This window comes from Crinia signifera, chromosome 1 (assembly GCF_055691185.1).
Source record: "Crinia signifera chromosome 1, ASM5569118v1, whole genome shotgun sequence".
Classification (NCBI taxonomy): Eukaryota; Metazoa; Chordata; class Amphibia; order Anura; family Myobatrachidae; genus Crinia; species Crinia signifera.
The window spans coordinates 172,146,817-172,164,588 of record NC_139217.1 but is presented as its reverse complement, the minus strand read 5'-3'; the positions used below and the strand labels follow the sequence as shown (position 1 = coordinate 172,164,588).

Genomic DNA, 17,772 nt, shown 5'->3' with positions numbered 1-17,772 from the left:
TCTATTTCTCCTGCTAGACCAGACATTTGACTATATAATATCACATATAGTATACTGATCCTTCTTAATGGGTGCTATATTGCCAAGCCAAACTACGTTAGTCGCAAGGTTGATATTTGGCTACACTCTAGTGTGGTATTTTACTGTGGACGCATACGTATACACCTGCTATTCCTGGAGCCCAAATGGCGCCTTTGGGTAACGGGAATTTCTATATCCTGTGATGAAACGACTTCATTTAATTGTCTCCACACATAATAACCTTTGATCTACTGTGATCTTCAAACACTAATTTTTATTATTATTGACACTCTGTGTATCATATGTTTTATACGCACCGTTTCTTTATTTCGGTATATGAGGAATTTGTCTGTGTCTATTACTCCCTATGTTTACTGTGTCTTGGGTGTTCTGTTTGTTTATTCAAAAAAATCACAATAAAAATTACCGAATTTAAAAAAAAATAGGTACCTGCCTGTAATTATCAGCATAAAGAACACCATTAATTCTGACCAAATCTCCAACTCTATCTGCTGAAATACAGCCCCAAACTTTCAATAAACCTTCACCATGCTTCACTGCTGCCTGCAGACACTCATTACTTTATCACTTTCTAGCCCTTTGCTATGCAAAGTGCTTCCTGTTTAAAGCCAAATATTTCAAAATTTGACTCATCTGTCCAGAACATCTGCTGCCATTTTTCTACCCCCCAGATCCTATATTTTTGCACATAGTTTGGCCTTGCTTCCATGTCAAAGATAATGCTTTTTGGCTGAAAATCTTCCATGAAGACCACTTCTGGACAGACTTCTCCAAACAGTAGATGGGTGTACCTGGATACCACTGGTTGCTGCCAGTTTTGGGCTGATGGCATTGCTGGACATCTTCTGACTTAGAAAGGCAGTAAGCATGTGTTGTTTTTCATCTGAAGTCTTTTTCGATGCCCACTCCATCTACAGTTCCCAACTTTGCCTGTTTCTTTCAGCTTCTTCAAAAGCGCTTGAACCGCACAATTTAAAAACACCAGTATTCTTTGAAATTGTTGCCTGGGAGAACCCTTGGTGATGCAGTACAAGTACCTTGTGTCTTGTTGCTGTGCTCAGTCTTGCCATGGTATGGCTTGTGACATGAAATGGTCTTCCACAACCTCGCCTTTGTAGCAGAGCTTGGCTGTTCCTCACTCAGTTTTAAACCTCCTAAACAGTGGTTTCTGATTGGTAAAAGCAGTTAGAAGATGACCACGGTGAAAGAGGTGACAGGACCATGAAGTAACCAAAAGCACCATTACTTAAGCCGGCCATACTGTACATTTTGTCAGACAATCCAATTGTACTTAACCAGTAAAAACTATCAACATTAGCCCATGTGTACTCAGCACAACACTGAGGGCAATGGGATCTGGGATCTGCAATTGCATACATACTTGCCTTCGGCTGCATGGCTCTTGCTAGCGACAGGGAGGAGGGAAGAGGTTGCTGATGACACTTAGAAGTGCGCATTGTCTGCAACACTAGACCAGTGCTGGTCAAACTTATCCTACTAACAGCTCACGTTTTCCACATCACCTAGCTGGTGCACAGGTGAACTCATTAATAACTGTCAGTTTCAAACGTGTGCTGCAGTATTCTTAAACACATTCTAAAGATCAACAGGTGGTATGGTACCTCCAACATCATTAGGTTTGTAATAACTACTGCAGTCAGTGGAAATAGAGCTACAGAAGTATACTGAGGACCTTGGACAGAGTTTGCAAAAAAAAATATCCATGAACTGTAGAAAGTAAAACTAAAGGCCGATACACACTGGGCAACTTTGAGCTGAAAGTCGCTCAAAACAGGAGGTTATACCAGCAGATGAGTGGCTTTGCATAGCGCTCCGCTATGCAACGCCATCCTCCCCCCCCTCCGTCGGCGCCGGGCAGGGGGAAAGCCGCTCAGTGTGTATGCACTGAGCGGCTTTCCCCGCAGCGATAAACGGGATCATCGCTGTCCAGTGTGTATGGCCCTTAACATAAGAAAAATGTTGGTACAAAGCCTCTATGTAAGTACCCAAGGCAATTTATGGTTTATATTCTTATGTATGTTTCAGTTAATTTTCTGTTATTTATATGTATGTGTATATATTTATATATTTTTGTATAAAAGGTTGCAAGTGTTTAATAAAACATGCCGAAGGCAAAGGCCACCTTCCCATGTTGTCCTTGTAAAGTCTGTACACATATGAGAAGAAAAAAAAAAACAGTCACGCATCGATATAGTGTACAATCAGAACTACAACAGTACTTCATCTGCAACACTTCAGGAGTTATTTATTGCCTTGAATGCAACTGTGGTAAAATATATGTGGGTATGACAGCTAGACCTCTTAAAAACTGCATACTGTAGCAATTGGGAACATCAGGAATACGGCAAAGGATATATTCAGGTTGAAGAAACTGACTTCAGTGGCCAAATATTTTTATATCACACATCAAGGTGGACACCATAATCTCAGAGCATATGGCCGTGAGAAAATCCAATTGGGCATTAGAGGAAGAGATCTGAATAGAAAACTTTTGACACCTAAAGACCTTAACAAGTTTATAGGCTATGGTGTATTCTTGGAGAGATCGTAGGACATCCCTCTAACACAGGGCTGGGCAATTGCGGCCCTCCAGATGTTGATGAACTACACATCCCAGCATGCCTTGCATCAGTTTCAGCATGGCCACATAGCAAATGAACCACATGATGGCTGAACCAGAGAAACGATCCCCAAGTGATTCGGTTACCTATAGTCCTCACTAGTCATGTTTTCGGCCTTCATTCGGGCATAAACCCCATCCCTAAAAAATACCATCAATCCATACACAGTATAGCTAGGATCACTGCAATGGAATAGGTCTATTCCCATAAAACCCATAACTTATGGCTATTTAAATTACGGCCTGTGCCATTGAATAGAAATCTCGATTAATGCATGACAAACCTTTTTTATTTTCAGACTTTGAGAGGGTGGTAGGAAAAACCCCTACAATGTTTCCAGATTTATTATTGTATACAGGCATAAGAGAAATGACAATCTTTTTCTGTTTATTATCACCATTGGATGCAGGCCACATGTGATCTCCAGGTCATTGCAGTATTATGACATTATTACCTTTGTAAAACTGGAAGGCTGAATAATTGTCTATGAGCAGTGGTCATATATCGTGCAAACCTTTTGTTAGATTGTATCAGCCTGTATTACATTTTAGATCTGGAACCTTGGCTTTTAGAGCAGCCTAACAACTCACATTAGGTTTCTCAGGGCCGGCGAAAGGGGCGGAGGTCAAGTGTGACGGGACTCCGAGATATGAAGGGCCCCATAAAGGGAACACTTAAACAACACAATGTAACTCCAAGTCAATCACACTTCTGTGAAATCAAACTGTCCACTTAGGAAGCAACACTGATTGACAATCAATTTCACATCCTGTTGTGCAAATGGAATAGACAACAGGTGGAAATGATAGGCAATTTGCAAGACCACCCCAATAAAGGAGTTGTTCTGCAGGTGGTAACCACAGACCACTTCTCAGCTCCTATGCTTTCTGGCTGATGTTTTTGTCACTTTTGAAAGCTGGTGGTGCTTTCACTCTAGGGTAGCATGAGACAGTCTAAAACCCACACAAGTGGTTTAGGTAGTGCAACTCATACAGGATGGCACATCAATGCGAGTGGGCAATAAAGTCAGCTGTGTCTGTTAGCGTAGTGTCCAGAGCATGGAGGTTCTACCATGAGACAGGCCAGTACATCAGAAGACGTTGAGGAGGCCAACAGCCCAGCAGCAGGACCGCTACCTCCGCCTTTGTGCAAGGAGGAAAAGGGGGAGAACTGCCAGAGCCCTGCAAAATGACCTCCAGCAGGCCACAAATGTGCATGTGTCTACTCAAACACATTTTATGAGGGTGGTATGAGGGCCCAATATCCACAGGTGGGGGATGTGCTTACAGCCCAACACCGTGCAGGAAGTTTGGCATTCGCCAGAGAACACCAAGATTGCCAAATTTGCGACTGGCGCCCTGTGCTCTTCACAGATGAAAGCAGATTCGCACTGAGCACATGACAGTGTCTGGATACGCCAAGGAGAATGTATTGCTGCCTGCAACATCCTCCAGCATGACTGGTTTGGTAGTGGGTCAATAATGGCATTTCTTTGGGGGGCCGCACAGCCCTCCATGTGCTCACCAGAGGTAGCCTGACTGCCATTAGGTACTGAGATGTGATCTTCAGAACCCTTGTGAGACCATATGCTGGTGCGGTTGACCCTGGGTTCCTCCTAATGCAAGACAATGATAGACCTCATGTGGCTGGAGTGTGTCAGCAGTTCCTGCAAGACCAAGGCATTGATGCTATGGACTGGCCCACCCGTTCCACAGACCTGAATCTAATTGAGCACATCTGGGACATCATGTCTCGCTTCATCCACTAACGCCACATTTCACCACAGACTGTCCAGGAGTTGGGTGATGTTTTAGTCCAGGTCTGGGAGGAGATCCCTCAGGAGACCACCCGCCACCTCATCAGGAGCATGCCCGGGCATTGTAGGGAGGTCATACAGGCACGTGGAACCCACACACACTACTGAGCCTCATTTTGACGTGTTTTAAAGGACATTACATCAAAGTTGGATCAGCCTGTAGTGTGTTTTTTCACTTTCATTTTGAGGATGACTCCAAATTCAGACCTCCATGGGTTAATAAATTTGATTTCCATTGATCATTTTTGTGTGATTTTGTTGTCAGCACATTCAACTATGTAAAGAACAAAGTATTTAATGATAATATTTCATTCATTCAGATCTAGGATGTGTTAGGTTACTGTAGTGTTCCCTTTTTTTTTTTTTTTTTTTTGAGCAGTGTATGATTCTATCCATCACATGCTCCTAAAGATTTGCATCTCAGCAACCACAGTTTTGAATATATCTCCTTCCTCTGAACGTCGCAGATATTAAACTTCAATAAGAGTTCATTTCCGTAGGCTAAATGGCACCTGCAGTAAATGTAAATTCACCATATGACACCGTGAGTAACCTTTACCCCTAATACAAGACTGATATCTTATGATTTGACACACTGGGCATTTGAACCCTGCATTCCCGCCAACCGTCACCCTTGAAAAAGCCATAGCTGGGCAAAATGGTACAGTCAGGTAGCTGTGGCCCCTGTTGTGCACACAGTGGGACCTCTGGATTCCTCAGTAGCAACTGGATCTTAACCTTGACACTCAAAGTATAAGCCTTCTCCTTTTAACCCCCCATTCTTGGCTGTACTGCAAGATTGTACTCATCTGCCAGTGCCGTCAGCAGAAGCCGCTGCTGTGTCCTTATACAATGTCCACACCCCGAATTCATTAATTTACTCCTCCTCTGCACTGGACGATGCATGAGGTGAAATAGCAGTTTTTAGACATTTCTCTGACTATATCTCACTACAGTACTAAATCTGTCGGATTCGGTGAGTTAATGTGCTCATACTTATATTCGCTGAACATTTTCAGATATTTGCACAGCAGCAATCCACCACCCACACAGCAGATATATTCAAACTTTAATTTCATGCTTTTCCTTTAGATATGCTACATTATTGGTCACATTGGTGCAGAGGTATTTAGCCTGGTAAAGTGATAAAGTGGAAGGTGATAGGTTGGTGTGATTGGTGAAAGACTTGATTGGTTGGTAGGAGTTGATTGGTTGGTGCGTTATCACCTTCCACTTTACCAGACAATTCATCTACCCATTGTGTATAAATATTATTGATAGAGGCTGCAACGGTGTCAATTAGGATTTAGAAAATGCCACTATGTAGGTATATTTAATGCAGTCGGCAAGATCCTGACGGCGAGCAATACGGACCTCCCCTTCACTTGACGTTTCCACTTCGCCTGTTCCCTGAGGCGAGATGGAAACAGCGAGTGTGGTCAAAGCGGCAAGGCTCGCTGCATTTACAGCAAACCTCGCCGTTTAAGGGGATCCTCGCCATCCTCTGACAGCGAGTATTTTTCCCAAACATTGAATACGGCAAGGATACTTTTTCCTCACCAAAAAGAAGACATCCTCGCCGTACAAACCCCGCTCACTGCACATATACTGAATACACCATCTGTAATGATGTGATATATGCGTTCATACTTTTGAAACTATACAGTGCTACAGTTGTTGAAACCACACAATATTTCAGAAAATATTCTTTCGCTGGCAATATAAAAATTATACCAATGACTGGCTTATACCATTATCTTTACTTGTATATATTGCCTAACTAGTTTACTTATTCACGATCTACCTACAAGACATGACTAGTGACTTCACAGCAATATCTAACACTGGATGAGAAGCACTCAATCCAGCACTGTGATTAAGTACATGTTGTTTATAAATTTATGATAACCATTTATCTGTCTAATCATCTTACTGATGTGCAATTCCCTTGAAGGACAGTATTTACTATGCAATCAGCTCAGTGATGCGCGATTCCTTGGAAGTACAGCATCTTTTTCATGACATATGCTAGGTTGGCTGGCAAACATTTAATCCAACATTAGAAAATTTACAGTATATGATAGTTGTGAGTACACTACTTATGTCCTTGGTTGTTATAAAATTATAATAAAAGATTTTATTTATTAAATATACTTAAGGTGTGCCACAGAAAGAATAAATAAATAAAAATTGCTCCTCTTCAAAAACCAATACTAGTGTGTACCCAGCACAAACGATCGCACAGTTAGAGCCATGGTGGGAATCAAACCCATGACCTCAGCTCTGTAAGGCAGTAATGCTAACCATTACACTATGTTAATGCAAAACATCCATTTCCAGCCACGTGGGGAAGTTGGCGAGCAAAAGGGGGCAGGTGGCGTTTTATCCACACGCAACGTGCGAAATTCGCAGCATTGCATGTGGACGAGTAACAGACCCCATGGCTCTGATCCAGGTTTGCTGAACCACTGCTTACCGAGCACCAGAGACCTCAAGTAAAATGCTGGGTGTTTCCATTGTCCAGCGACGTCACCGCTCCTGTTTGCCCCTCCCTCCCTGCAACAAACAGCCTAAGGAGTGTGTAACTCACAGAAATCATTTGTTGCTGAGGTTTGCACATGTGCAGACCCCCAGACATTGGACCCCCAGACATTGGAACAGGGCTGAATTTGCCCCCTTCCACCCACTATTGAATCATGGCCTATATTTTGTATTTTGTGGGTGCGGTAATGCTAACCGTTTTACAATTAGTGTCTACAGCCTTAGGGACAGAGATCTCAAGCACGACTAATCAACAAAGAAAAACATTTACTGGGGGGGGGGGGACGACTCACTCATTAAAACCAAAATTTTGCCAATGTGCCTAAGAACAAGAGAACATTCCTGGGTACTTATGTAATATCTGGGCTCCCGTTTTTCTTATGAGACCGCATGCGCTCGCCACGCTTCGGGCACGGTGGCTCGCTGCGCTCGCCACACTATATAAAATCAACTCCATGCGTATTTGGATAGTAGGGGTATGAAAAAATGGGGTGCATTTAACATGGGAGCCCAGATAATACATAAGTACCCATTCCTGTTTCAGTTTGCAGTTATACTTACCCATACAAGTGCCATGCTGCTTTAGCGAGAATCTATGAAAAAGATAAAAATTTAATTACATTGAGTCACAAAAAATGCAACAGCAAAAACCGCAGTATATAAAATGTAAATCTGTGAGGGTTAAATCAGAACAGATTGATTATTGAATGATTGCACATGTATTTATTGTAGTACGCATGTGCGAGGCCAAACAGCAACAAAAATTACTTTTGTCACAATACCCTTGAAACCTGACTTACTCCTGTAAGGTGGAAACCCTTTGTGGGTGGAAACCAAAATTTTTCAGGAAGCGTCATAAAACGCAGGAGTGCCCAAGTGTTTTCAGGGAGGGCGTGTGAGGTCAGCTCCGGCCTTGATCAAACTTTCCCTTCTAATTACGATATTGTTACTTGATCCACCTGTAACTGGCTCAGAGTATTGAGCTTGCACAGACTGAAAAAATCATTTACATGGTGAGTGAGTTGCGTACGGATTTGCAGCTGGCTGGTGATCAGCAATATTTTCAAAAGTCATACACAGACTTGCACAGGGTGGATTTTTACTGTGCCTGGGTGGTGCCTACCTGATCGCAGGTCCCTGCAAATCGCCCACCAGTCATCAAGTCTGAATAACTCCTAATCTTCCGAAACACATTGACTACAGATGGGACACTAATCCTTCACCTTTACTGGACCAAGCCTGTTGCAGCGGTGCCGAGCTGTCCAGCCCAGGACCGCCGCATATTTTACTGAAAATGCCCACCGCAACAACTTCCATTTGGTAAAAACTATTATTTATATCCCATCCACTGTCTTCAATTTTTTTTTTTGGGGGGGGGGGGCTTATTCATCTGTTATCACTCCCATATCCCGGGTAACTACGTTTGTTATCTTTTTTATATCCGTTTTAATAAATATATTTCCCATCATATCGGATAATTACCTTTCCTTTATACATCCCATTCTTAGCAACATTTATATCTTTGTTAATGATCATCAGTGTACACCTGAAACTATTTACTATAAAGTTGTCAATAGAGTCTCAATGTTCACTGTATCAGAAGAACTAGCCCTCACCAACACGTCACAGGGCACCATGTCAGAATGAATGCTCAATCAGCTAGCTAAGGCCCATGGACTTTGAAAATAAAGAGGTAGACATACCGGTAACAAATACTATTTGTTGGATACATAAACTCTGAGGAAGCCAAAGTACTAGATCCAGGGAAACGCGTTGAGCGCTATTATATACCATCAACTGGCAATTTTTATCTGATATAACCTTCCATTGGCTGTTCATCCTGAAAAGAACCACAATTCACTGGACCTTGCATGTGGGACTACTGCCCTGTCGCTAGTTAACCAGCACAAGTGGATTACAAATCTCTAGGATTCTAAAGCTTCAGATACCATCAAGCTTCAGGAAAAAGGAGTATAACAGAGGCAATATACAGTATGTGGGACATACATCTCTTCCCATCCTCTCCAAACTCCATCAGCCAGTGCACACATGGATTGGTAATATCAGCAGAACTAACAATTATCCAATTGAAACTGTATTACTCCATAGCAAATGCAGCTCTATTTTAATAGTTTTTTTTTTTTTTTTTTGTGTTTCAATGTTTATTCTTAATTATTTGTGGTACACACTAATAGTGTTTATATTGTCTATTTTTTATTGATTAAAAAACCTTTTAAATGAGGTTTATATTGTCTATTTTTTATTGATTAAAAAACCTTTTAAATGAGGTTATTATTCAGCAAGCGCTGGCACGCTGAGAGTGACTACACTGTGCCAGCTGCTGCTAATTGTGCAACACAAAAACCCCTCTTCATAAAATGATCTAACATTACATAGTAAGTGGTCCTTTGTGCCTTTCTTATTTGACAGTATGATAAAAAAAAAAAAATGGGGTAAAATATTAAAGTAGGTATTTTTAATGATGTTGCCACTGACACTACCACCTCAGAGATGCACACATTGTCTGCTGCACTGATGAGTTGATTTATGGGGTAATGGCAAAATCCAGCCGATAAACCAATCCTGATAATTTGTTGGATTACTAAAATGCCGGATTTTCCCAATCAAAATCTGGCATTGGACGACCAGGGAATTGTCCCGAACTTTGCTGGTCTATGGGCCCCATAACCGCACTTTAATCAGAACTCACTCTGGGCAGCAACATAAAAAATGCTGTTTCAGAGTTTATCACAATTCCCATTTGCTAAGCTCTGGACAGTGAATATTTCTGGAGCTTGGACCCAATAGGCAACACCTTCAATAGATACCACTGCCTAAGGGTAGGTATAGGTATATTACATTTGTAGGCAGCTATGGCCTATCAGCTGACTTTCTACCAGGCCAGCCACCCTTGGGGAAGGTTGACAGTCAGAAAGTAGACATGGGTTTTTCATTTTTTTTTTTTTTTAAACCGACATGTGCCGTCAGGCATTATTTAATGCCCTACCATCCACTAGGGCAGGGCTGGGCAACACCGGCCCTCCAGATGTTAGTGAACTACACATCCCAGGATGCTTTGCATTAGTTTTGCTATGTGGCCATGCTGAAACTGATGCAAGGCATGCTGGGATGTGTAGTTCATCAACATCTGGAGTGCCGGTGTTGCCCAGCCCTGCACTAGGGTGTGGTGGGAGAATACAATAGTGTGCCCGAAGCATGGCGAAAGTAGCAAGCCATGCGAGGGGACGCAGTTATACGTTTCAGTGTCCATGTTGACTGTGTCAAAATGCGACACCAAAAAAAAGTGAAAAACCCCATGTCGACCTTTTGACTGTCAACCTTACCCATGTCGACCTAATGACCCTGTCGACCTAGTTGCGGTTTATCCAATGATCCACACCCTATCCCAGTGGTTCCTAAACTTTTTTGAATCAAGGCGCCCTAGAGCATCAAAAAAATGCTCACGGCACCCCGAGGCTGAATGTTTTCTTATTGAGTAATTCCCAAAACAATATTAAATAAAGTAAATAGTTTTTTATGTGTGATGCTTAGGGTCAGTAATGCTGTGAGGGACAGGACTTGCTACTGTTTGTCCACATATGTTATGATTGGCAGCCACAAGCACTGGTTTTGCCTGTTACATTGATCACAAATAATTTGAATTTGTCCTAGACTACCTGCCCAGGGCACCCCTGCAAGTCTCCTGAGGCACCGCAGGGTGCCACGGCACACAGTTTGGGAACCACTGCCCTTCACACTACTCCACAAATATTCAACATACTGTATGCCCATTAAGCTGCAGTGTATCTAGGCATCCCTGCATGGTAGCAAAACTGAGGAAGGGCATTCTGGGATGTATAGTTCCAAAGCAGCTGGAGGGCCACATGTTGAATGCCCCTGCACTACACCCTAACTGGCAAGGCAATCTCAGCTACAGTATGAGTCACTTTGCTTAGCTCTGCCTTTTCACACTAGAATGTAAGCGCCCATAAGCAGGGCCCGTAGGTTTTATGTGCGCTCTGTATCCCCCACTGTCCAGCGCTGTTCACGCTGTGGTTTAATAAAAATTAAACTGATCATCACCAAGTTATGCCAGAAATATCTGTGCTCCCACACTGCAGGTTATCTCTGGAGAAAACTGAAAAGTGTGATTACACCACTATGGAACGTGAGCAATGAAAAAGGTTTTCCTATCGGATATCCCGTCTCCCCAAATGCCAAGCTAAGGTTTCTGTTATTTGTAGACATTTACTTATGTAGCATCACACAAATTCCACTAGAAAACTTTTATGGGGAGAAGACATAGCATGTATTCTAGACAGCCAAAACCTGGGGAGGGTCCTTACATACAGTACATCATCTGAAACAGAAAAGAAAGTTGTTTTACAGAGACCAGAGTTTGTCACAAGGATGCAAGTGTTGGGTTGTAACTAGCAATGAGCCAACAGGATGTTAAGTGACACCCACATCTGTGTAATCTGTAACATTAATGCAATCCATGGGGTGACGGCAGGAATTCATCAGCAAATCAGTCAGGAAAATTCGTTTCTGAATAGACATTGATATTAAAACACCACAGCTGCTGCAGAACACCTTGGCTGCCTGTCAGCTATCAATAACCACCTAATATACATCTAATGAAAGTCTTCGTCAGAACAGTAACAGTACCGGGTAATGCCCCTCTCTCACCACCCGCCACTACAGCTTATCCATATACAGTATATAGCGGTTACTACAGTGTTATTGCCCCATCATAGGGAGAAGATGGCAAGTACCCGGGCTGCAGCATCCTCTGTGTATCACTCACCAGCGGGAGGGCAGCAGCCGTCTGTGTCTGCAATAGCGGCCGGGACAGGAGGAAAGAAAGTGTAGCACAAGCACACAAGCCGCGCCCGAGCTACTTCCCCCGGCTGTGTGTAATCATCATGGCCTCTGGGAGGGGAGAGGAGGCCGGCAACACTCCTACTCATTCTTACGGGTCCCTCCCCGTCATACACTCAGAGTCAGAGGTCTCCGGTATATTTGATGTGATGTAAAGGCTGTCTCTGTAGTATTTCTGCTATAATCTGCATTTACACTGCATCTGCTAGTGTAGTCTATAAATGACAAATACTGTACATCTTAGCTTACAGGTTTCTCACCTGTATTATACACCCTAAGCAATGGATTCCAAAGTGTGCAAGACTGCAAGTAGAATTTTGCACAGCGCCCTTTTAAGGGTGTGTGTCATGCTCCACCCAAGGGGTCAGTTCCATATATGGGCATATATGTGTTTAAATGCTTGTTGCGAGATATTTCTAGATAACATTAGTAACTATATACTTTGGGAAATGTAGCAAGTATTGATAATAATTAGAGACCGGATTACCGGATTATATGCATTTGCATATTTGCATATGCTAGGGTTACCACCCGTCCGGGATTACTCCGGACAGTCCGGTAATTAAGCCAGATGTCCGGAATCCGGACGGGTGGCGTTCCCGGACTATACAATGTCCGGGAACAGCGCTGCCACTACTAGTGACTCACTAGAGCGCGACGCGCGAGCCGAGGTGAGGAGATGCGCCGGGTGTTGACACGGGGAGAGATAGCCGCTGTGCAGACCTGTCTGACAGTCTGCTCGTCGGCTATTTCAAATCTCGCGGTTCAGCAGCCAATCAGGAGTGGTGGATCCTGATTGGCTGCTAGACAGTGAGATTTGAAATAGCCGGGCGGGGGTGGCGTTGTAGCAGGCAGATGTGCGGGACATGTGTGGTGCCTGTGGGAGCAGACGCGCTGCTAGTTACATGAGACAGAACAGTAAGTGTAACTGCGGCTGCTGCTGCGTAAGAAGCGCCATGTCAGTGCTCCTGACGGGGCAGCACCTCATCCCTGGGACCTCGAGCCTCCGCTACCTTTCAAGCAGTTTTCTGTTTTTTTTTTTTTTTAAATCAGTCAGTGTCAGTGTCAGAAAGCTGTGTCAGGGAGCAGTGTCAGTCAGCGTCAGGTAGCAGTGTCAGTCAGCGTCAGGGAGCAGTGTCAGTGTCAGAAAGCTGTGTCAGGGAGCAGTGTCAGTCAGCGTCAGGTAGCAGTGTCAGTCAGCGTCAGGGAGCAGTGTCAGTCAGTGTCAGGTAGCAGTGTCAGTCAGCGTCAGGGAGCAGTGTCAGTCAGTGTCAGGTAGCAGTGTCAGTCAGCGTCAGGGAGCAGTGTCAGTCAGCGTCAGGTAGCAGTGTTAGTCAGCGTCAGGGTGCAGTGTCAGTCAGTGTCAGGTAGCAGTGTCAGTCAGCGTCAGGGAGCAGTGTCAGTCAGCGTCAGGTAGCAGTGTCAGTCAACGTCAGGGAGCAGTGTCAGTCAGCGTCAGGGAGCAGTGTCAGTCAGCGTCAGGGAGCAGTGTCAGTCAGCGTCAGGGAGCAGTGTCAATGTTAGAGAGATGTGTCAGGGAGCACTGTCAGTCAGCGTCAGGGAGCAGTGTCAGTCAGCATCAGGGAGCAGTGTCAGTCAGCGTCAGGGAGCAGTGTCAATGTTAGAGAGATGTGTCAGGGAGCAGTGTCAGTCAGCGTCAGGGAGCAGTGTCAATGTTAGAGAGATGTGTCAGGGAGCAGTGTCAGTCAGCGTCAGGGAGCAGTGTCAGTCAGCATCAGGGAGCAGTGTCAGTCAGCGTCAGGGAGCAGTGTCAGTCAGCGTCAGGGAGCAGTGTCAGTCAGCGTCAAGGAGCAGTGTCAGTCAGCGTCAGGGAGCAGTGTCAATGTTAGAGAGATGTGTCAGGGAGCAGTGTCAGTCAGCGTCAGGGAGCAGTGTCAGTCAGCGTCAGGGAGCAGTGTCAGTCAACGTCAGGGAGCAGTGTCAATGTTAGAGAGATGTGTCAGGGAGCAGTGTCAGTCAGCGTCAGGGAGCAGTGTCAGTCAGCGTCAGGGAGCAGTGTCAGTCAGCATCAGGGAGCAGTGTCAGTCAGCGTCAGGGAGCAGTGTCAGTCAGCGTCAGGGAGCAGTGTCAGTCAGCGTCAGGGAGCAGTGTCAATGTTAGAGAGATGTGTCAGGGAGCATTGTCAGTGAGCTGTGCCAGAGAGTTGTCACGGTCAGTGTCAAGGATTCCGACGACATTTTAATTATAAGGTTGGCTGACATCAGGCTGGATGCTGCATGTCCAGCCATTCTAGTGTGCTTCCACTGCCTACCATCAATAACAGTAAAAGTGACACCCCCCCCCCCCATGGCTGCTGCTGTGTGGCACACTGGCACTGGCTATCTGAGGAGCCCTAAGTTGCCCCCTGCTGCTTTAATGCTTGGCCTGTTGTCCAGACTGAGTGGCACTGACACCATACCAGCTGTCCCAGAGACCCAAGTCCCAGTCAGTGTCTGTCTGACAGACTACTGAGGCACCCTCCACTGCACACCCCAGCCCAACCACTGTGTATTGCAGGCCAGTGCTGTCTCCAGCCCTGTGTGGGCTGCCTGTGGCTGAGGCTGCCCCCCTGCCTTAGCAGGCCCTAGGGTCCCCTCTTGCCCTCAACAGGGACCCTCTCTTCTGCTCCTGCTGACCTGACTGATAGAGCATGCAACCCCTGGCATAGAGCATGAAACCCGTAGCAGCAAGCATGTAGGTAAGCGGCACTTATGTGGCATAATATGTAATAGGCATTACGGCATGTGGTATTATATGTAATGGGCATTACAGTGTGTGGCATAATGTGGAATGGGAATTACAGTGTTTGGTATAACGTGTAATGGGCATTATGGCATGTTGCATAATATAAATTGGGCATTGCGGTGTGTCGCATAACATGTAATGGGTATCATGGCATGTGGTATAATATGTAATGGGTGTGGGACTTGTAACAAGCATTACGGTGTTATCCATAGGTTTAAAAAATTGTTAAGCCCTGGCATAACTTGTAATGGTCATCATGGCCTCTGGTGCGCACGGTCACTGTTGTCCTTCTTTTATGGAAAAATTGTTGAGCCCTGGCATAATGTGTAATAGGCACTATGGCATGTGGTATAATATGGATGTGTGACGTGTAATAGGCATTATGGGGCAAATTTTTGGTGCGCGCCTTCGGCGCGCACTGTCCATCTTCTCCCTGTTTTTTAAAAAAATTGTCCACTCATGGCATAACGTGTAATGGGCCTCACAGTGTGTGCCATAATATATAATGGGCATCAGTGTGTGGCATAACATGTAATGGGCATTACAGTGTGTGTGACGTAACGTGTATGTGGTATTACTGTGTGTGAAATCAAGAATAGATTTGAAGCAAATGTAAAAAATAATAATAAGGCGGGTCAAGGGGCGGGGCTGGGGGCGGGTCAATGGGTGGGCTGGGGGGGTGTCAAGGGGCGAGTCACTGTCCGGGAATCTCTCAACACAAAGGTGGTAACCCTAGCATATGCATTTGCATATTTGTCTGATTTTCTGTAGTAATTGCATATTTCACCTAAATGTCCTGATTGTGCATATTTTGACAGGTTTGCCGGTGGAACGCTGAGCGTCGGCTCCATTCCCCTAGCATTTACCCTAGCTTCCTGCCCGTTTTTCTGCTATCTGTAAGCCGAGTCCTCTGATAGGCTGACAGAAGCGCCCATCAGAGGAAAGGATTGAGCGAGCGGCATGTCAGCGCGGCGGGGGGTGGGATGTGGGTGGAAGAGCTGATAAGCTGCTAAACAGTGCAGTGTGTAAGCTCTTCCAGCTACATCCCACACCCGCCGCGCTGACAGGCTGCCCGCCTCTGCTGACATGCAGGAAAGCATTGCGCGCCGTGCGGGTGCTGGAAGCCGGGTGCTGGAAGCCGGAGCCGTGTACACTAGTGTTCTCAGTGTTCTCAACCACACAAGAGTGAGAGTGGGCCAACGGTGAGTGTTACTGGCACTTACAGTGCAGTAGAGTATTTGTGTCACTGCTGGGGGCATTATATCAATTTATCTGCTGGGGCATTACTGTATATCAATTTATCTGCTGGGGCATTATATCAATTTATCTGCTGGGGTTATTATATCAATTTATCTGCTGGGGGCATTATATCAATTTATCTGCTGGGGGCATTATATCAATTTATCTGCTGGGGGCATTATATCCCTTTATCTGCTGGGGGCATTATATCCCTTTATCTGCTGGGGGCATTATATCCATTTATCTGCTGGGGGCATTATATCCATTTATCTGCTGGGGGCATTATATCCCTTTATCTGCTGGGGGCATTATATCCATTTATCTGCTGGGGGCATTATATCCGTTTATCTGCTGGGGGCATTATATCAATTTATCTGCTGGGGGCATTATATCAATTTATCTGCTGGGGGCATTATATCCCTTTATCTGCTGGGGGCATTATATCAATTTATCTGCTGGGGCATTATATCAATTTATCTGCTGGGGGTATTATATCAATTTATCTGCTGGGGGCATTATATCAATTTATCTGCTGGGGGCATTATATCAATTTATCTGCTGGGGGCATTATATCAATTTATCTGCTGGGGGCATTATATCAATTTATCTGCTGGGGGCATTATATCAATTTATCTGCTGGGGGCATTAAATCAATTTATCTGCTAGGGGCATTATATCCCTTTATCTGCTGGGGGCATTATATCCATTTATCTGCTGGGGGCATTATATCAATTTATCTGCTGGGGGCATTATATCCGTTTATCTGCTGGGGGCATTATATCAATTTATCTGCTGAGGGCATGATATCAATTTATCTGCTGGGGGCATTATATCAATTTATCTGCTGGGGGCATTATATCCTTTTATCTGCTGGGGCATTATATCCATTTATCTGCTGGGGGCATTATATAAATGTATCTGCTGGGGGCATTATATCCATTTTACTGCTGGGGGCATTATATCCATTTTTCTGCTGGGGGCATTATATCCATTTTACTGCTGGGGGTATTATATCCATTTTACTGCTGGGGGCATTATAAATATATATTTTACTGCTGGTCATATACTGCTTACTAATTGTATGCTGATTTAAATAAAAAACCATAAATTACTATATATTTTGTATTTTTTATTTTGAAGATTTTGAAGATTTTCATGCATATTTTAAGTATTTTTCATGCATATTTGCATGCATATTTCAAGCTTTTTTTGTTGCATATAATCCTGTCTCTAATAATAACAGTGCTGCCTGCAATATTGGATTATTTGTTTGCGAATATTTGCTATTATATTTAGTTTCTTCTCTCTCAGCACAACATACGTGATAATAAATGTGAAACATATGTAATAAATTCCAAGTGTAAATCCCACTTGATTGTATATAACTCTGATTTCTTTTTGTCCTCAAAAAGGTAACAGCTGCATAAGGTGGGTTAGAAGAAATGAGGGAGATCTCTAGACTTTTCAGGGAGAGAGGGAGATTGCTCCTATTTCAGGGAGTCTCCTGCAGAATGCAGGAGGGTAGGCAACTATGGATGAGAGGGAGGGCACATAGTGGAGGAAAGACTGAGGGGGGCAGTTGCACTGGGTGAGATGGGGGTTGCAAGGTGATAGAGAGAGACGCAGGGTGAGAGACGAGCAAGCAGGCTGAGAAGGGGGTGTAGGTTTAGAGAGGATGCAGGGGGAGAGGGGAGGATGCAGGCAGAGAGGGGAGGGTGCAGGCAGAGAGGAGGGTGCAGGGTGAGAGGGATGAGGATGTAGGTTGAGAGAGGGATGCAAGGTGAGAGAGGGTGCAGGCTGGGAGAGGACACAGGCTGAGAGGGGGGGACGCAGGGTGGGAGAGGACGCAGGGTTAGAGGGGGAACG

The 17,772-nt window shown here is 44.6% G+C and overlaps 1 protein-coding gene across 1 annotated transcript in view; it reads right to left on the bottom strand.

The window, feature by feature from the left end:
* ANXA3 (annexin A3) overlaps window positions 1-11,990 on the bottom strand; it is an 86,462-nt gene extending 74,472 nt beyond the window's left edge. Inside the window, exons 1-2 of the mRNA XM_083177116.1 lie at window positions 11,849-11,990; window positions 7,603-7,634 (exon numbers count right to left, since the gene is read on the bottom strand). Of these exons, the coding sequence (XP_083033242.1) occupies window positions 7,603-7,617 (15 nt within the window). The 5' untranslated portion in view covers window positions 7,618-7,634; window positions 11,849-11,990. The remainder of the gene's footprint in view (window positions 1-7,602; window positions 7,635-11,848) is intronic.
* Window positions 11,991-17,772: the final 5,782 nt, after the last annotated feature.